The sequence below is a fragment of the Eptesicus fuscus genome, chromosome 4 (assembly GCF_027574615.1).
Source record: "Eptesicus fuscus isolate TK198812 chromosome 4, DD_ASM_mEF_20220401, whole genome shotgun sequence".
Taxonomy (NCBI): Eukaryota; Metazoa; Chordata; class Mammalia; order Chiroptera; family Vespertilionidae; genus Eptesicus; species Eptesicus fuscus.
Window position 1 is genome coordinate 2,337,322 of NC_072476.1, and position 21,781 is coordinate 2,359,102.

At 43.8% G+C, this 21,781-nt stretch overlaps 1 protein-coding gene across 1 annotated transcript in view; it reads left to right on the forward strand.

Moving 5' to 3' along the window:
* Window positions 1–21,781, forward strand: part of MOSMO (modulator of smoothened) — a 75,189-nt gene that overhangs the window by 47,198 nt on the left and 6,210 nt on the right. Inside the window, exon 2 of the mRNA XM_054714411.1 lies at window positions 19,695–19,907. Coding sequence (XP_054570386.1) covers window positions 19,695–19,907 — 213 coding nt within the window. The remainder of the gene's footprint in view (window positions 1–19,694; window positions 19,908–21,781) is intronic.

Here is a 21,781-nt window from a genome sequence, read left to right on the forward strand (position 1 = left end):
TGAGGTAAACGGAAGAAACAGGCACAGTCCAGGCCATGATAGGAATCTTTTTCTTGGTCTTTATCCTAAGAGGATGAGAAGCCATTTAAGGGTTTAAGACAGTATGACAAAAATCAGATTTGCATTTTAGAAATAGTTATTCTGCAGTCTGAAGAAGAAAGGATCAGAAGGGACAAGAAATGCATAAGAATTGGTAATGACTGGGAATGAAATGCTGAAGGTAGAGATGGTGAGAAGAGGATGGGTTTTTATGTTTAGAAATAGATTCCACTTAGTGATTTTGAGGTAGACAGTTCTAGGGGTTAGAAGAGGAAGGACTGGTTTAGTGACTGGATGAATAGTGGTGACATTGAGTAGGACACTGGGAAAGGCCAGGTTTGAGAAGGAAGATGATTTTATTTTTGTATTTGATGAGTTCAGGATGCCTATGGAGCATCAAAAGTGGAAAATTAGGTAAGTAGTAATATGTAGGAATCTGGAGTTTAAGAGATGTCCTAGCTAGAGGTACATTTGTGAGTCATTGGCTTATACGTAATAAATGAATTTGTGGACCTGATTTAGATTGCCTAGAAAGAATTTGGAGTGAGAAGAAAAAGGTGACTTGGAATAAACTTCAAGAACTCATTAGGGATATTCTGCATAATTTTTTTTATTGGCAATCTTTGGTTTATAAGAATTGTACTTTGTAATAAGCTTGGTTGTTTTAACTGAGGCTTTCTGTTATGATATAGTAACTCTCTTCCTCTTGTCAGGTACATTTGTCATTTCTTATTTTTCTATAATATCTATTATTTATTCAGACAGTGAATAGGCTTTACAATTAAATTATCTTCCAAAGCTACTGCAATTGACATTTTCTAAGTATCTTGGTAGACAGGGAGCTTTGTCTAGATAAGGAATGAAGAACTATTCTCACTACATATTTGTCCTTAAAATAGTTGAGGTGCTATCCATACATAATAAGGAAAATTGAATACTCCTTGGCACAGTCTTTTTCTGTGAGCCATTGGGAGCCTCCTTATCAAGAGCTTTAAAAATAATAAACGTTTACTACTCAGGTGTCCTATCGGATATAATGTCTGATCACCTAAGTGACAATGGTGGCACCACCTATGCCACTAAGGAGTCACTGAAGATAGGGATAAGAAATTAATTCTGTCAGAATGTAAAACATTGGTCCTTCAAAAGCCATTGTTAAGAAAAATTTAAAGGCAAGACTAGAGAAAGGAGGAAGTATCTCTAAAACACATAGTAGATAATGGGGTTGTAGTCAGAATATAAAGGATTTTACAATTCATAGTATGATAAACAACTTGATTTTTTAAAGTAGGCAAAAGATGTAAACAGCCCTAACCGGTTTGGCTCAGTGGATAGAGTGTCGGCCTGCAGACTGAAGGGTCCCAGGTTCGATTCCGGTCAAGGGCATGTACCTTGGTTGCAGGCACATCCCCAGTAGGGAGTGTGCAGGAGGCAGCTGATCGATGTTTCTCTCTCATCAATGTTTCTAATTCTCTATCCCTCTCCCTTCCTCTCTTTAAAAAATCAATAAAAAAAAAAGATGTAAACAGACCAAAGGTGGCAAATAAACACATGAAAATATATTGTACATCATTAGACAGCAGGGAAGGACAAATTAAAACCACTTCTACATACCCACCTCTGCAATTCAGATTGGCTAAAACTCAAAGGATTGAAAATACCAAGTACTGGTGAGCATGGATAGCAGCTGGAATCATATCTAATAAAAGAGCAATATGCAAATTGACCGTCACTCCAACACGCAAGATGGCCACACCCATGTGGTCAAAGATGGCTGCCCCCATGTGGACACAAGATGGCCAGCGGGGGAGCGCAGTTGTGGGCGATCAGGCCAGCAGGGGAGGGCAGTTGGTAGGGACCAGGCCAGCAGGGGAGGGCAGTTGGGAGGGACCAAGCCTGCAAGGGAGTGCAGTTGGGGGCAATAAGGCCTGCAGGGGAGGGCAGTTAGGGGTGACCGGGCTGGCAGAGGAGTGCAGTTGGGGACAACCGGGCCTGCAGGGGAGGGAAGTTGGGGGGGACCAGGCCTGCAGGGGAGGGCAGTTGGGGGGGACCAGGCTTGTAGGGGAGGGCAGTTGGGGGTGACCAGGCTGGCAAGGGAAGGAAGTAAAGGGTGACCAGGCTGGCAGGGTAGGGCAGTTGGGGGCGACCAGGCCGGCAGGGGAGGGCAGTGGCAGTTAGGGGCAATTGGGCCAGCAGGGGAGCAGTTAGACGTCGATCAGGCTGGCAGAGGAGTGGTTAGGGGGTGGTCAGACAGGCAGGCAGGCAAGCGGTTGGGGACCAGCAGTCCTTGATTGTGAGAGGGATGTCCGACTGCCCATTTAGGCCCGATCCCACCGGTGGGATCGGGCCTAAATGGGCAGTCGGACATCCTTTAGAGGTCCCAGATTGGAGAGGGTGCAGGCTGGGCTAAGGGACACACACCCCGTGCATGAATTATGTGCAGCGGGCCTCTAGTTTTCATATATTGCTGGTGGAAATGCAAAGTGGTACAACCACTTTAGAAAACAGTTGGTAGTTTCTTATAAATATGACCCAGCATTTTTACTCTTAGATATTAACAAGGAAAAAATGAAAATGTGTTGGATCAGTCAGGGTTTCTGGATTATGGAAGCTGAGAAGTCTCATAACCTGTTGCCTGCAAGCTGGAGACCCAGGAAATCCAGCAATGGAATTCAGTCTGAACCTAAAGGCCTGGGAATTGGGGGAGCCGGTGGTGTAAATTCCAGTCTAAGGGCAGCAGAAGATGAGATAAGATGTCCAGCTCAAGCAGTGAGACAAGAAAAAAAAAAAGTAAGATTTCTCCTTTCTTCGCCTTTTGTTCTATTCAGGCCTTAACCACCCACACCATCACATTTGTCTGCACAAAGACTGGTACACAAATGTTTACAGCAGTTTTTTTTTTTTTTAATATATTTTATTGATTTTTTACAGAGCGGAAGGGAGAAGGATAGAGAGTTAGAAACATCAATGAGAGAGAAACATCGATCAGCTGCCTCCTGCACACTCCCCACTGGGGATGTGCCCACAACCAAGGTACATGCCCTTGACCGGAATCGAACCTGGGACCTTTCAGTCCGCAGGCCGACGCTCTATCCACTGAGCCAAACCGGTTTCGGCTGTTTACAGCAGTTTTATTCGTAACTAGAGGCCCAGTTCACGAATTCATGCACCAGTGGGGTTCCTCCTCCTGACCTGCAGGATCGGGCTGAAACCGGCTCTCCAACATCCCCCGAGGGGTCCTGGATTGCAGGCGGCACAGGCTGAGCTGAGGGGACCCCCCCCCCCCAATCATGAATTTTGTGCACCAGGCTGCTGGTATCTACACTAATAAAAGAGAAAAATGCTAATTGACCATACCTTCACTACGCCCTCAGCCAATCAGAGCGAGTATGCAAATCAACCCAACAAAGATGGTGGTTAATTTGCATACGCTGAGGGAGGGAGGAGTGAAGACTGAAGACAGCATAGAAGGAAGAGGGAGGAAAGCAGAAAGCAAGGTGGCTGTGGGAGGGAAAGCGCGGGTGGGGCAGGCGGCAGTGGGCGGTGGAAAAGTATGGGGCGGCAGCGGAAGGGAAAGCACAGGGGGAGTGGGAGAGGTGGTAGTGGCAGGAGGGAAGCCTTCCGGAAGCCCTGTTCTTGCAGGAATCTTCCTGCAACAGGCCTCTAGTATATATATAAAAGCCTAAGCAACCGGCCCACCATTCAACCGGCCCATCAGTAGCTATGACACGCACTGATCACTAGGGTGCAGATGCTCAATGCCGGAGCAGAAACCACAGGCATGGGAACATGGAACAGACTGATGAATCTCAGAGGGGAGCGGGAAGAGGAAGGGCAGGAAGAGAGATTACCCAAAGATCTTACATGCATACTAGAAGCCCAGTGCACAGATGCACTGGTGGGGTCCCTCGGCATGGCCTGCACCCTTCTTGCAATCCAGGACCCCTCAGGGGATGTTGGAGAGCCGGTTTCAGCCCGATCCCTGCAGGCCAGGCCGAGGGATCCCGCCAGTGCACAAGTCCGTGCACCGGGCCTCTAGTTATATAATAAAGTAGGTTTTCCAAATGCATATGTAAAAAAATTGACTAGTTTACATGTTTTGCACTTACATGTTTAATTTCGTGTAATTAAAATTAAGCATGTATGAAAAGTTCAATTTCACAGAAGAGTTTTCTATGTGTATTTTTTTTTTAATATATTTTATTGATTTTATTACAGAGAGGGATAGAGAGTTTAGAGAGTTAGAAACATCGATGATAGAGAAACATCGATCAGCTGCCTCTTGCGCACCCCCTACTGGGGATGTGCCCGCAACCACGGTACATGCCCTTGACCGGAATCGAACCCGGGACCCTTCAGTCCAAAGGCCGACGCTCTATCCACTGAGCCAAACCGGTCTCGGCCTATGTGTATTTTTGTAGTTTTAAATTTATACTGAATAGGTCTAATAAATTCATGCATTCATCAGTCACTGAGAGTAAACAAATGCACACAACTGAGGTGGGGCTTAGCGGCTTAGCGCATGTGGGAACATGGGTGTGCAGGCATTAAAACTGCTGCAGAAACTCGGGCCAGGGGACAACAGAACCAGTCACCTCACGCGATGCGGATTGATCACGTGCTGAACATTGTTTACAAGCGGTGACTCTTGGATTTAAATACGTAGACTACAGTTGTACATAATGTAATATTTATGTCGGCAAAATTACTACAGTGTTTTTTCCAACATATGGCCTATTTGCTAAAGTTTAAAAATAACACATTTTAGTGAATTAATAACAAAAATAACCTATTACTTTAGTTATAAACAAATCTTGGTTAAAAGCGTTTTAAAATTAACAGATGTCAATTTTCACATATGACATATGGACTGGAAATTTTGTCCATTAAATCAAGCTCCACAGAATTGAGGATTTACTGTACTAGAAGTAGATTTGTCTTGGGAGCTGGGGGAAGGGATTAATTGCAGAGAGGAGTATGAGGGAACTTTTGGTGGTGGTTTCTGTGTCATGACTGAGGTAGCTGTATACATTTGTTAGAAGTCATTGAGTTGCACACATAAAAATGGTGAATTTTATTGCATCTAAATGATACCTCAGTACAGCTAATTTAAATATTTGTGAAGAGTCGTCAGGAACCCGTTAGGAAATATTTTCTTCGTAAAATGGGGCAGTAGACCTTAAAGAGTGAAGTTTCTTGCTCGAAATTACATGAATAGTGTGCCTTGCATAGAGTGTATATCTCCAGCTTCCTAGTCTTCTAGGCTGCACAGCTTTCTTAGCATTAGATCACATCCTGCTCTGTATTGTGCTTTTAATTTTCTGTGAGTGTGGTTTGGTTCTTTGTGAGTGTTACAAGCTCTGGAATCACAGGGATCATATCTTGTGTTTGTCTTCATACTTCCTTCTTTGTGTATTGCACAGAGTGGGTGCTCATTATTTGCTGAATGAATGAAAGTTTGGTATAGCACAATGTACCTACTAGACTTGCTAGAAAAGTCGGAATGCCCGGCCAGGGTGGCTCAGTGGTTGAGCATCAACCTATGAACCAAGAGGTCACTGGTTCAATTCCCTGTCAGGGCATACGCCCAGGTTGTGGGCTTGATCCCTAGTAGGGGTCGTACAGGAGGCATCGATTGAAGTTTTTCTCTCATTGATGTTTCTATCTCTCCCTCTCCCTTCTGCTCTCTCTAAAATCAATAAAAACATATTTTTTTAAAAAAGAAAAGTCAGGAATATCTCATGGCACAGTGCCAGGTTTCTCAAATTCAGCAGGCACTTTCTCTAATGGCTGGTTTCCCTAGACCACCATCTCTTTGCTTAGGAGATAACAAGCAAATTTACGGGGGATTGAGATTATATAGTTCTGTGAAAGCTTAGGTAATGTTTTCTGATGTTGAAAATTAAGGGAGATAGTCACCTTATATTTTCAATCTGAAGCCAAATATAAACTACAGTGAGATCATAAGCTCTTCTTAAAAATTAAATGGAAGAGCAGCTATCAAAATCAGAACTTTTATCTTTTTCCAAAGCTCTCTACTCTTAAACCCATCCTCTCCTGTAATTGATGGACCATGCTAATGGCACAGAATAAAACTTGCTTTCCTCGCATTTGCAAGACCCTAAACTTTTACAACTCTGATTCATCCTATATAATAAAAGGGTAATATGCAAATTGACCCTAACGGCGGAATGACCAGAATGACTGCTGGACCAGTCACTATGAGGTGCACTGACCACCTCTTGGTCCCTTTCCCCAGCCAGCAGGCTCCCATCACCTGATGGCGAACGGGGAACTGAGAGTGGGTGGCGGGGGATGCAGGTGGCGCCAGGCCAACGCCCCTGCCCATACACACAGGGTAACCGTGCCGGGGGTGGGGCAGGGTCACCCCACACACAGAGGATAACCTCGGCGGTGGCGGGACAGGGGAGTGGGCGGGAATGGCTGACCTCTCGGTCCCTTCCCCCTGGCTGGCAGGCTCCGATCACCCAGTGGCGAATAGGGAACCAGGGGTGGGTGGCGGCGGGGCACAGGGCAGGCTGCCGGCAGCCGGGGAAGATGGCTCTGATCGCAGGCCAGGCCTAGGGACTGTACCCGCGTGCACGAATTTCTGCGTCAGGCCTCTAGTTTTTAAATAATTCAATAGATCTGCAAAATTGAACACATGCCCTGGACAGTTTGGCTCAGTGGACAGAGCATTGGCCTGTGGACTGAAGGGTTGTGGTTCGATTCTGGTCAGGGGCACATGTCCGGGTTGCAGGCTCAATCCCTAATGGGGGTTGTGCAGGAGGCAGCCGATCAGTGATTCTCTCTCATCATGGATGTTTCTATCTCTCTCTCTCTCCCTCTCCCTTCCTCTCCCTGACATCAATAAAAATATATTTTTTAAAAATTTGGACATAAATTTAATCATTTTTTCATCTAAGCTCAAGAAAGCAGGGAACTGAAAGGTACAGAAGAAGATGCAATCCCACAGATTGTCTCCTTCCTTAAAGTAAAAGTACATATTTCTAGCAAAATAGCAATCCTACCTAATAATAGACAGATATGCAAATTGACTGCACCTTTGCTATGCCCAAGCCACGCCCACCAACCAAGCCACGCCCACCAGCCAATCAGGATGAGTATGCAAATTATCCCAACAAAGATGGTAGCTAATTTGCATATCAAGACAGCTTAAAAGCCAAGAGATGCTGAAGGGAGCAAAGCTGCTAAGAAGCAAGCAAGCGGGGGGGGGGGGGCGAGGAGGGGGGAGGAAGGAGCAGAGGCGGGGCTGAGGAAGGAGGAAGGAGAGCGGTGCGGGCTGGCGGAGAAGGCGGGCCGGGGGACAAGGGAGGAGCGGAGGCGGGGCGGGGTAGAGTGCAGCAGGAAACCCTATTGCAGGATTTTTCCTGCAACGGGACCGCTAGTGTATCATTAATAATATTAATATTTATCAGGTTATTACTCTATCCTAGGCATTTTTTCTAAGTGTTTTACATATATTCTCTGTCTTAATCCACACAACACTGTGAGGTTATTTTGTTCTTCATTTATAGTTGCGGAAACTAAGGCATAAATAACTTACCTAAAACTCACTGCTTGTAAGTGGTGGGCCTGGAATCTAAATATTAATTCAGAACCTGAATTCTAGTCAGTGTGATATGTTATCTCCCAGTTAAGTCAATGGACATGTGACTAAATAGGTTCGAATTTGATTTAGTATCAGAAAATTACTATACTAGTGTATATTAGGGGAGTACAATTTATTAGAAAAATAATTTAGAATTATTTAATACCAAGATACCAAGTAGTTCAAAAAGAAGTGATTTTGACAGACCTGGAGTTCATACAATGGAACCTTTGATACACTCTCAGGAAAGTTTTTTTATTGTGACTTATCTTTCAAATTCCTTCCTGAGATCGTGGTGGTGCACATTTTCTGGACTATGCAAATAAATAAGACAAATGTGAGTCTTCATTGTGGTGTCTGTGCGTAGACTATAAATAACCAAAGTTCCTTAGAGATCGGATAAGATCCTAAAACAGAGAATCCTTTTGTTCAGACAAAGAAATTGGGATATTTCTTTAAGAAGGATGAGCTGAAAGTAGAGTATTTCTTGAACATTTATGAGAGTTGGCTGATGTGGGAGGAGAATATATTTTAAAGTTTTTATTGATTTTTAAAGAGCGAGGAAGAGATGGAGGGAGAGAGAGATCAATTTGTTCCACTTATTTATGCATTCATTGGTTGATTCTTGTATGTGCCCTGCCCAGGGATTGAACCTGCAACCTTGGCCTATGGGAATGATGCTCTGGTCAGCTGTGCTATCTGGCCAGGGTGAGGCTGTATTTTAGAGTGTGGAACCCAAAGGAGTGACTCCTATGAACTGACAAGAGAAACCCCAAAGACAGGTCTCCCTCTTTGTATATGTTTTCACCTGCCATGAAAAGTTACTCTTAGACTCACTGCCCTGTGCTTATAACATTGTAATTATGTATTCTCTAATATAAATCTGAATGTTCCTGAAGGTATTTTTAGAAATACTAATCATTTTCCTTAGTAGGTGAATGAAGTTCAGGAAGTCAGCCCAGTTGAAACCTGGCTGTTGGTCCCAGCACCACTAGTTCCTTTGTATCTTTGACTTATCACTTACCCTCCCTGGGCCTCAGTATTCTCTGAACCCTAACTGGGGGAGATTAGGATAGGTGAACTTTGAGATCCCATGTAGCTCTAGATGCCCTAACTTTGTGACTGCTTTGGCCAGTTTTGCATGATTGAGAGCCATTCTGTGGGCTGTACTGCTTACTTCTTGATCATTGCCCATAGGAGAACTTGTTTAACGGTTGAAGGCTGTGGAGTTACTGATGTTCAGCATTTTTTTTGTTAAAATACTTTGCAAATAATTCTGCAGTACTTACTGTCCACGGAAACCATTCGACCTACCAAATTTGTTTGATTTCCCCTTTACCGGTGTACCCTGCCTTAAGCCACTGCTACGTAGAAAGCATGGGAACTATTCATTTCGGTGAAATAAATGTTAAACATGTTTTGGGTTTCTTCTGCCAAATCAACCAGGGAAGAAACAGTGCGCATCCCAATATGATCTATCATGTTCCTCCGTAGGGTTTCTTATGAGCTACAAATGGAAATTGAATAGAAAATGTAGACATAGTAACTTAAATTCCATATTAGTTCTCTACCTGATTTACTTCAGTTTACTCTAATTTCTTTGGCATTGTCTAATTTCTTTTTAGATTTGTAACATGCACTTAAATTCATGCATCATTGAAAGATTTCACGGTGTGTAATATAAATGCAATTAGTACATTTTATTTAAATTTAATGTGCAATACTCTATAAACATTTAAAAATATAAAGCAAATGCATGTTGTTGTTTTTTAAAAAAGGACAAAATTGTTTAAATTTATCTAATCTCAGATATGAGGAAGTAAAAAGCTCAGCCCCACCACCCACTCCCCCCTCCAATCCGGCTGAACTAGAGTGGGCCACCCTTAGCAGTGTGACAGATACCCTTCCACATACTTTTGTTACATTGTGTGTACAGTTTAAAAGTTGTGGTAAGCTTTTCTTTAAGGACTTCTTCATGCATGATAGGTTAAGAGCTTCAATGATTGGGAGAGTGATAGGACAGAGTCTTGACCTATTTTGTACTTGTCGATAAAGCAGATTTTAAAATCATGATTCACTGCTAGTTTATATTTTATGTCCTTATAGGATTAGATCCAGGACCCTTCAGACCATAGGCCAGTGCTCTATCCACCAAGCCAAACTGGCTAGGGCTACTAATGTATTTTTTTAACTAAAACAAAAATATGTAATTTCCACCCTAGCTGTTTTGGCTCAATGGATAGAACATCAGCCTGCGAACTGAAGGGTCCTGGGTTCGATTCCGATCAAGGGCACATGCCTAGGTTTCAGGCTCGATCCCCAGTAGGGGGCATGCAGGAGGCAGCCAATCAATGATTCTCTCTCATCTTTGATGTTTCTGTCTCTCTCTCCCTCTCCCTTCCTTGAAATCAATAAAATATACATACATACACACACACACACACACACACACACACACACACACACACGCGCGCGCGCACTTGCGCGCGCGCATATGTATATATATATATATAAAATTTTCTTTCCTGAAAGCATGTAATAGTTATTCAATGCTTCCAGTTATTTTACAAGTATTATCTTATTGTCTTTCTTCATTCTCATAGAAACCTAAATGGTAAGTCATACTATTTTTCTGCTGAAGCAAGCTTAGAAAGATTAAGTGACTTGTCCAAGTGTGGCAAAGCTGAGATTGAAATTGTGACCTGTTGGGTTTAACTTCTGGGATAGTGGAGAAGGAACTTCTAAAAATCTGCTCCTCCATAAGTGCAATAAGAAGACTAGCAAAAATCGTCAGGCCCACGGGAGAGACCTGTGAAGGCCCTCATCTCCTCGAGTTGGTCCTGTGGCTCTGTGCAAGCAGGAAGTGAGTGCCAAGGCAGAGTTGTACTTTGCCTGCTGGAACACTGAAAGTGTGCCAGGGCAGACACAGATAGCACAGGCTGAGAGACATACTGATTCAAGGCATCTAAGGAAACCTTATTCCAGCTACTAGCTGACTACTAAGTGGAACAGAGGCTCCAGAGGCCACACATCAATGAGTACAAACTTTACAGAACTATTCTAGGGAAGTGAAAACAGACAGCAACAATAAACACTGAGAAAGGGAGGTATATGACATCCATAGTTGTCACATTGTATTATTTTAAATTTTCAACTAAAAATGTCAATTCACATAAAGAAACATGGAAGTTTGGCTGATACACAAGAAAAATAAGTCAGTGGAAACTGCCTCTGAGAAAATGCATACATTGGGCCTACTAGAGTTTAAATCAGCTGTGAGAAATATGTTCCCCAAAATAAAGGAAACCACATGTAAAGAATTAACCTTTTGCACTCGGATGTCGAGTGTGACTCGACATGGTTAGCATTAGAATAAAGGAATCAAGAAAAAAGCGAGTGCAAAGGGTTAAAGGGGTATAAGAAAACAATATCTCACTACATAGAGAATCCTAATATATAAAAACCCTGGGTCTGCAACGACCAGGAGGCTCGACCAACCGGAAGTCAGTCCTGCAGTCAGCACTGGGCTGCCGTGGCTGCAGGCACGGTGATCCAGCACTGACTGCTGACGGGACTGCGAATCAGGCCCAGAGAGAGGCCTGAAGAGAGAAGCAGGGTCTGATCTATTGATCAGCACTTGCCTCTCTCTTTAGCTCCAGGCCTGGTCAGCAGGCGTGCCTCCATTTCTCCCTAGGCCTCCACCAGGGTTGCTGATCAGGCCTCATTGATAGGCCCAGAGATGCTCACTGGCCTAGAAACTGACCAATCGGAACCAAATCTGGGCCAACTGTGAGGAGCCAATGGCTACCTAGGAGGTGAAGCTTTTGATACTGACTGGCATAGGAACCGACCAATCAGAACCAAATTGGCCGGCAGAGGAGGGCAGTTGGGAGTGAGATCAGGCTGGCAAGGGAGGGCAGTTAGGGATGATAAGGCAGGCAGAGGCAGTTAGGGGTGATTAGGCCAGCAGGGAAGGGCAGTTGGGGGCAAGATCAGGCCGGCAGGGGAGGGCAGTTGGGAGAGAGATCAGACTGGCAGGGGAGGGCAGTTGGGGGCAATCGGGCCGGCAGGGGAGCAGTTAGGTGTTAATCAGGCTGGCAGGGGAGCAGTTAGGGGGTGATCAGGCTGACAGGCAGAAGCAGTTAGTGGCAAGCAGGCAGGTGAGCAGTTAGGAGCCAGCAGTCCCAGATTGTGAGAGGGATCGGGCCCAAACCAGCAGTCGGACACCCCCGGAGGGGTCCCAGATTGAAGACGGCACAGGCTGGGCTGAGGGACACCACCACCACCACCACCACTCCCCCCCACACACACACACACACTGCATGAATTTCATGCACCGGGCCTCTAGTATTTAATAAAGAGATGGGAATTATAAAAAGAAAATGGAAATTGTCTGAAGAAGGAACCAGCAAACTTGAAGACAGGTCGGTCAATATTATCTAATCTGAAGAAAAGGGGGAAAAAATAAAAATGAACAGAGCATGAGAGATCCATGAGACATTCTCAAGTATTCCAGCATACACATAATAGGAGTCCCAGACAGAGAAGAGAGAGAAAGAAAAAGGGGCAGAAAGAGTACAGTAGGTCCTTGGGTTACGTCGGAGATCCATTCCTACGGTGCTACGTAATGCTAATTTCTCCATAAGTCAGAATCCACCTACATAAGCACCTACGTAACTCACATGGAGCACATACACAACAGTAATGAAGTGAAACAGTAAAAAAATTTTAAAAGAAAGATAATTCTTGACCTTTACTTGTGGTAAATAAATAATAGAAACATAAAGCACATATGTACATACGTCAAAATGACAGAACTTTTTCTTTTATAAATAAATGGGAGATGGTGAAGTAACCACAAAACGAGTCTGATGTAACCTGAGGACTACCTGTATTTAAGCAAATAATGGCCCAAATCTCTCTAAGTTTGATGAAAAACTTTAATCTGCATGTTGGAAAATCTCAACAAATTCAAAGTAGGATAGACAAGGGATCCTCAGTACCATTAAAAATTGGTTGTTCAAATTTTGCACCTGAAACCTGTGTAATTTTGTTAGCCAATGTCACCCCAATAAATTTAATAAGAAAAGCGGGGGGAGAAAAACCATTTCATCCTGCTGTGCTCTATGATGTAGTAGTGACTTAAATGCCTTATAATAATCCTCATTATGACAACAGACATGCTTAGACTGGCCATACCAGATCATTTCCACAGTTCCTGGAACTACAGAAGATGAGTGTGAAAAGCCTCTTTAGTTAAGATACGCCACATAACGGGGTAAGACTCATTATGACTTCCTATTGTGTGTTATAATACATAGGTGAGATACTGAGACACATATGGAATGCTACAGTTCCTGGTGTAGTTTCCTTTTTCTGTTGTGTGCAAGTCTTATTTGGCTGGATTGGTTACCTAGGAAACAGCCACAGGGTGAAGATTTGTTGGGTAAAACAAAAATGAATTACTGACTGAGCTTGGGCTGAATTAGTGTGGTTCACACTACCACCGTTCTACAGGAGAATCTAGTTAATACAGCATGACTTTAAATTTAGCACGTTTCTTACTTGTCTAGGTTCACCAAAATGCTTATGAAGTCCTGCTTTGCCCACTGCTGTAGGCCTGCTTTGGGGTTTCCAGTGAAGTAGAAGGTTCCCTCCCTTCCTGAAAAGCTCATTTTCTGTTTGGGGTAAAAAGAAGCTGCTGTAAATCAAATGCATAATTGTGTGATACAAACTGAATGTGCTCAGAGAATTTGGAGGATGTAAAAGATCTTGACTAGCTAGTCAGTGTAAGAAATGGATTTGAATCTACAAGTAGGAGATAATTTTTTGAGGTAAAGGATGAAATTTAAACTGGTGGAAGTTTGGATACTGACAGAACCAGAATTTAGAAGATTCATTAGGAGCAACACAGTTGCCTTGGCAGATCCCTTTCCCCAGACAGCTTATGGGAAATATGTGAGTATGATATAAATTATGTTGGCCTAGAGTCTTACTCAGAAAATGGATCTTAGCAACGATAGGGACTGACCACTGTTTGCAATAGCCCAGTAATGTATCTAAGGAAAGTCTGTTTTCAGTGAAAGTATGACAGTATTAGTTTTGGAATCCTTGACCACTACAACAGTCTGAGTACACGAAAGACAGTAAATATTTGCAGATGAGGAACTAAGATGGCGGCATAGGTAAACACAGTACTCGCATCCTCCCACAACCACATCAGAATTGCAACCAAAATACAGAACAACCACCATTTAGAACTGAGTGATATCTGACTGAGTGGAAGTCCTACAACTAGACAAGAAGAAAGCACATTGAGACTGATAGGAGGGGCTAAAGCATGGAAGGGGCTCGTCTGACACACATGTGTGGCATTTTTTTGTTTGTTTTTAATCGGGAGGATTATCTCGGCTGCAGATGCCTCCATGAGGAGCAGGGGGTCCCAGCTGCACACCAGACATCACCTCAGGATTTCAGTGCTGGGAAGAGAAGCAACCATAACTTTGGGCTGTAAAAACCAGCAGGAACTGTGGCCGAGTGACACACAGGCTGCTAGAAACACAGGCAGTTCCTCTTAAAGGACCGGCACATGGACTTAAATGGACTCCCTCCCTCCCTGTGAGCTCTAGCACTGGGGTAGCAGCTTGAAAGAATCCAGGGACATCCGGGTGAGGCCGGGTCCCGGGTCTGAGTGAGGCCGCGCCCCTGGGTCCGGGAGAGGCCACGCGCCCCTGGGTCCGGGTGAGGCCACGCGCCCCTGGGTCCGGGTAAGGCTGGATCCCGGGACCGGGTGAGGCCACACACACCTGGGTCCGGGTGAGGCTGCGCCCCTGGGTCCAGGAGAGGCCACGCGCCCCTGGGTCCGGGTGAGGCCGCACACACCTGGGTCCGGGTGAGGCCACGTGCCCCTGGGTCCGGGTGAAGATGGATCCCGGGTCCGGGTGAGGCTGGGTCCCGGGTCCGGGTGAAGCTGGATCCCAGGTCCGGGTGAGGCCGTGCGCCCCTGGATCCGGGTGAGGCTGGGTCCCGGGTCCAGGTGAAGCTGGATCCCGGGACCGAGTGAGGCCGCACACACCTGGGTCCGGGTGAGGCCACGTGCCCTGGGGCCTGGGTGATGCTGGGTCCCAGGTCCGGGTGAGGCCGCGCGCCACTGAGTCTGGGTGAAGCCGCGCCCCTGCGTCCAGGCGAGACCAAACCAGAGGGAGTCGGACCTGCATTACCACCATTTGCCCACCATCCAGAGCTGAAAAGTCAGTGCCGACATGTACACATAAGGAACTGGTGGACATTGAAATTGGGTCTCAAAAGAACTGTTGGTCCAGAAAGAAACTTACTACAGACTGATTCATTTGCCTGTCAGCATAACTATTATTGCTCGTCTCACATTCGGTTCTTATAAGTATATTTCTAGTAACACATGATCTCACTCATCTAGGGGAAATGATGAACAACATAGACTGATGAACAAGAACAGACCCAGAAACAAGGAGGCATCGATCGGACTGTCGGGCCTCAGAGGGAGGGTAGGAGAAGGTGGGGGTAGGGGGGAGAGATCAACCAAGGGACTTGTGTGCATGCATACGAGCCTAACCAATGGTTAAGAACAACAGGGGGGTGGGGGATGGGAATGGGGGGATGAGGACAAATATGTGACACCTTAATCAATAAAGAAATTAAAAAAAAAAAGAATCCAGGGACATAGAAGGAGGAACTAAATTGTCTGGCATCAGGGCAAGAACTCAGGGGCAGCTTTCTCCCAGACAAAAGTGCTCGCTGAAACCTCCCTCACCGCAGAGCTGACTGGCAGGCATCATATCTGAGTCTCCATCAATCTGGTCCACACAGTCCGCCCCATCCTGGTGATTCCCTGAGACCCCACCCCACCCAGTTTGCAGCCCCACCCATGCTGTTTGCAGCAACTTTGCTATATGAATGGCCTGCCCTGGCTCAGGCTTTAGACTTTCCTAAAATTTCAAACGAGTACATCTGGATTCAGCATGCCCCATACCTCTCAATAAGTGGCCCCAGGCCCGACACTAAAAGCAGCCTGCCTTGGTTCACAGTTTGGCCTCTCCTGGGCACCTCTAAGCCCAACACAAGTAGCAGCCATCTGCAGATTGCTCTGTAGCATGGCCCTAGGCAGGGTGCAGACAGTGGCTGACTTGGTACCTTTTGGGAGGCCCCAGAGCCAGTGCACCCAGTGGACAACTTCAGACCGTGCCAGATTATAACTACACATCCACAAGCAACACACTCAAGGGTCATACCATTGAGTACCAAAGCCCCACTGAAGCAAGTCTTGCTTCAGAGGGTATCTCCTACACAGCAGCTCTCCTACTGTAGTCACAGCTGATCCTCACAGCCAATTGGCCTGAGGATCAAGTACTCCCAATGATACCAACAGCAATCAAGGTTCAACTACAACAAGACTGTGCACACAGAGGTGCACCTACAGTGTCCACCTCAGGTAACTAGGGAGGCTGAGCCACTGTCCCTACAGGACACCTACTACACAAGGCCACTCTTATCAATTCCAGGAGACATAGCAGCTTTACATGATACATAGAAACAAACACAGGGAAGTAGCCAAAATGCAGATACAAAGAAACATGTCACAAATGAAAGAACAGAAGAAATCTCCAGAAAAAGAACTAAATGAAATGGAAGCAAGCAAACTAGTAGGCACAGAGTTCAAAACAGTCATTATAAGTTACTCAAGGATCTTAATGAAAGCTTTAAGGGACTTAGTGAAAATTTCCGGGATCTTAGTGAGAACATCAAAGACATGAAAAAAGGACCAGTCAGAAATGAAGGATACACTAACTAAAATGAAGAATAATTTACAGGGAATCATCAGTAGAGTAGAGGATGCCGAGAATCAAATCAACTATTTGGAATATTAAAAAGCAAAAAACCCCTATCAGAAGAGCAAAAAGAATCCAAAAATATGAAGATAGTGTAAGGAGCCTCTAAGACAACTTCAAGTATACCAATTTTTGTGTTATGGGGGTACCAGAAGAAGAGAGAGAGCAAGATATTGAAAACCTATATGAAGAAATGACAGAAAACTTGCCCCACCTGGTGAAAGAAATAGACTTACAAGTCCAGGAAGCACAGAGAACCCCAAACAAAATGAACTCAAAGGGGCCCATATAGGACACATCATAATTAAAATGTAAAAGGTTAAAGACAAAAAGAGAATCTTAAAAGCAGCAAGAGAAAAGCAGTTAGTTACCTATAGGGGAGCGCCCATAAACTATCAGCTGATTTCTCAACAGAAACTTTGTAGGCCAGAAGGGAGTGGCAAGAAATATTCAAAGTGATGAATAGCAAGAACCTACAACCAAGATTACCCTACCCAGCAAAGTTATCATTCAGAATTGAAGGTCAGGTAAAGAGCTTCACAGACAAGGAAAAGCTAAAAGAGTTCACCACCACCAGTATTATCTGAAATGTTAAAGGGTCTTTTTTTAAGAAGAAGAAAGAAGAAGAAGGAGGGGGAGGGGGAGGGGAAGAAATATTAAAAATATGAACAATAAAATGCCAATAAATGCGTATCTATCAACAATTGAATCTAAAGATAAAAATAAACGAACAAGAACAAAATAAACTGATCAATAAAATAGAACCAGAGGCATGGAAACATGGAACAGAAGCTCAAAAGGAAGGGGTAAGAGCGGGGAGGGAAGAGATTAACCAGAGAACTTAATATGCATTACCTATGGACACAGCCAATAGGATGGTGAGGGCCTGGGGTGGGGCAGGAACTAGTGCGATGGGACAGTGGCAGGTCATGGGTAATACTCTCAACAATAAAGATTTTTTAAAAATATTTGTGAATTTATTTTCTTATATACAGTGTACCGTCTGGTTGTGTGTTAGCATTAGCTTTCTTTCCTTTCAGAATGCAGCTGCTGAATATTTGGTCTTGACTTGTGTTGTAAGGACTTCCGTCACCATAGGAGCATAGCTCTTCTCTCAGAGCTGACCATCTGTCAGGTCATTGTGTCCATTGGGTTTGTGGAAGGCATAGCTCTAATTTTCCTTTTCTGACTGGTTCTGTTTGCTCTCATGTGGTGTGCTTTGCCAGTCAGGAGATGTGGGGCTGTCATCAGAATCCACAGTATTGCATTTTGTCAGAGGGGTCTTTCATTGCCTGTTGTCTGTTCTTCTTACGCAGTTACAGCTTTTATAAATGGGTAGTGACTACAGAGGTTAATTTGTTAGAGGTCTTTTGATGAATGATCAGGAGTAGTTTCCTGTTAGGGGTTCTAGCACTCTGAAAGCCTTATTTGTTTCCAAAATTACAATAAAAGGTTTATCATAATAAGACACTCCCTCTTCGCCCAAGTTTTCTTTTCAAGGAAACTTTTTAGTCTTTCAATTTAAGAACCATTTTGCAATTCCCTGGTGCTTAACCCCCATCCTCTTGCCTTTTCTGGTTTCTAACAGTTGCTGTGATACTTTAAAGGTTAGCAGTTGTCAAAAACTTTAAACTGATTTACTTCTCTTCGGGCTATGAAGTCACTCAACTGCAAGCAACAGCTAGAAGAGGGATAGTGTGGCATTAATGTGAGGGTGCGCTCACTTTCTACTCCTCCACCCCTCCAGAGATGATCCCATAATGCTGTTGCACCTCTGGACATCCCAACATGGGCTTAATTATTATGTGATTTGAGAGAAAAAGGTACAACTAGTTTGAGTTATCTTTCATTCTCCTGAAAAAGGTAGAGTCAGAGTTCATTAGGAGAGGAAGAAGAGTACAGCTCAGTTTGGAGAGCAGAACTGGTTTTCTTGCTTCATTTCCCTTGAACGTATGTTTTATTTCTAACGGTGTATCAGTGGCAAAGCCCACGTTGTAGGAAAGCCCCTCCTTCCACCAGCCCACCGCCCCCCACAGCTGCACCGCACCCTCCCTGGTCTGCCTGCTCCCTCAAGGCAGCTCCCTCCCAGGTGTCTGCGAGCTTCACTGCTCTCCTCTAAGGAGCCACTTGTTCAAGGCAAGTGCTATGTTGTTCACCTTGAAAAAATAACTAAAACCCCAAAATGATGTAGAAATCTATTATTTTTTCAGTGGCTCCAAAAATTTCTTTTCCTGTACTTTTGTGGCAACCTTCCCGTTCGCACTTGCCCTTAAAGGGGGCAACAAGCAGTTCTTAGCGGGAAGGAGAAAAGTAATTACTCTTTCACCTTCTTTATCCAGGTTTCTCCAGACTAATTCCCCCAAATTCGATAGAGGGTTTCCTTTGGTTTTCATGAGAACAGTTTATATTAAAATGGTACTTCATATTTTACAAAATTCACTTTATTGTTATTTGAATGAATAAGGAGAATGGGCACCTTGTACCTCTGTGCGTTCCTGCTGAAACATGCCGGTCATGGGTTGCCAATTGTGAACGCTGTACATCGTACCAACATCATTGAGCTTCCCAAATGGTGGGATTTACTAGTTTTTACAACATTTTCTTGAATATAATGAAAAAGCACTTATATTGTAATATGCTTAGACCTTTTAACTTTAATAAATTATACTGGTTCTAGTATTTAATTCATTGTTTATTTTACTTGTATGTTATGCTTAAACATATTTTAAGTTTGCCTTCAATTTCCTGAGAAGTGTTTTTTCTCCTCAGCCAAAAGTAGATAATATACAATGAGTCTGGGGTCTGGGAAAACAAAAGTTCCAGCTAACAAGAGCTGGAAACTCATCTCTCTTGTTCACTGTTATTTTCCTGGCGCCTAGAAACAGTGGGTGACACAAGTACTCAGGAAAGTATGTGTCTAATGAATGAAGGATCAAGTGAGCTGCCTTTTAATGGCTTTTGTGAGGTTTATTTTAAGTTCGCTTTTTATGTTAAGTCAAGAATTACTATTACCTTATGCATTGTAGCAGAATGCTGAAGAATGGGACTCAGTGGCATTAAGTGCTTGAATGACGCACATAGAGAGAAATACGATTTAAGAACGGAAGGGGTGTTGGTAGGGAATATCCCCCACGTGTGCCAAACCCACTAAAACATCCCGCCTTTTGCATCTCCCCCAGGAGCACTCACCGTGGGCCTCGTGCGACAGTGTCAGACCATCCATGGTCGGGACCGAACGTGCGTCCCCCCGCGGCTGCCCCCGGAGTGGGTCACCACCCTGTTTTTTATCATCATGGGAATCATTTCACTGACTGTCACATGTGGTTTGCTGGTGGCTTCCCACTGGCGAAGAGAAGCTACAAAATATGCTCGATGGATAGCATTCACTGGAAGTAAGTAACCTGTGCTAGTCATTTGTCTAGAAGGCGTGCACACTGGTATTTTGATGAAGATAACCAAGAATCAGTACTAAGGACTTCATAATCACCAGAGAGCAGCACTCGTGGCCGTCAGATAAACCGCACAGTCCCATCGGCTCTTCAGAATCCTCACCACAAGACCAGGACATCCAAAACCTTAATTGCTTTGTGTGAAATGCTTTTAACGAATTTTATTTTGCTAACATTGTACATGAGTGTTTGAGGTCTGTGACTCAGAGCTACCACTAACCTGAGTCTTTTCCTCTTCTGGAAGGTATTGGTATCTTCTATCAAATAAAGATAAATCTAGATGAAAATACAACAGATATAAATTAGATTAAGGTGCTGATGTGCTTTTTAATGCCTTTGATTTTTAGTTTTTTTGTCAGCTACATATGTGACCATTGGAAAATCAACACATTTGATTATTTTATAATTGCTTCTTAACATTTCTTACTCTATTAGTCAGTGCCCAAAGGTGTGATATATTTATATGCTGCACATTCCTTTGTATTTTGCAGAATTGGGTTAATTTCAAAATGTCAGAGGCTTAGCCCAAGTTAAAGGAGACAGAAATGTACGAAGAAAAGCTGTTTCTGAAATTTGACTTTCATGTTTCTTTTTCACTAAAGCGGTTTGCCCCAGGAGACATTTATCCACATCTAGAAACATTTTTGTTGTCAAAGGAAAGGGGGATGCCACTGACACCTAATGCGTGGAGGCCAGGGATGCCGTAAACACCCTACATGTACACACACACGCTGGGCAGCAAAGACCTCTCGGCCCCTGGGGCAGTAGGCCTATTGAGAATCCATGCTCTACGGCACAGCAGGACAGACTTGTGCCGCACCGCAGGACTGGACTTTTAGTTCAGTGCCGAACTCAGCTCAGGTCTGCGTACGTCTTTTTAAGTGAATATTACAACACAGCTTGCTTTCACTTGCTGTTTTCATTTAGAATTCATAGGCTAGGGGTGAGGCATAATCCCACATACCCCTGTTGTTGTTAAAACTTAATGTATCCTTATAAGGCAATAAGATAAGGGTATTATATTAGTTCACGAGCCTCTGTCTCTCCCTCTCTGTGAAACTCTCTTAATGTATGCTTCTAGTTCTGCTTTATTATTGTCTCTATATCTACTTTATTTTAAAATTTAGATCAAATTGCTTTTTTAAAATACATTTTTATTGATTTCAGAGAAGAAGGGAGAGGGGTAGAGAGATAGAAACATTAATGATGAGAATCATTAAACAGCTGCCTCCTTCCTGCACACCCCCTACTGAGGATCGAGCCCACAACCCAGGCATGTGCCCTGATTGGGAATCAAACCCTAACCCTAATCTTAACCTATTGGTTCATAGGTCAACACTCAACCACTGAGCCATACCAGCCAGGCAGATCAAATTGCTTTTGACATAAAAATATCTCCATTCTTGTTAAGAAATATGAGAGAAGGTGATGATCTTTTGTGAGGTCGAACAGACCTCCCAAGACAGTTCTTTTCTAGTTAATAGGGTCCAGAGACAGTTGTAGAGACAGTGTTGCTACCTTAAAGGGTATTGATGAGGAATTTTAAGGGAATCTTTACTCACAGGATGTATTCACTTGTTTAGAGAGCATTTACTCTTTATGTAAAATCAAAGAAGCATATAGTTTTTGGATTTAGTTAAAATTTGGAAATGCATAAGCTATGAATATGAAAAAAATCTCAAATACAATTTAGCAAAGCAGTATGAATCAAAGTATTCATTAAGATGCTCACTGAGCCATTGTTTCCTGTGACCCAATAAAGGGAAAGAGCTGATTATGTTGTTTAAGTTTTTAAATAATATGCATATAATAATTCA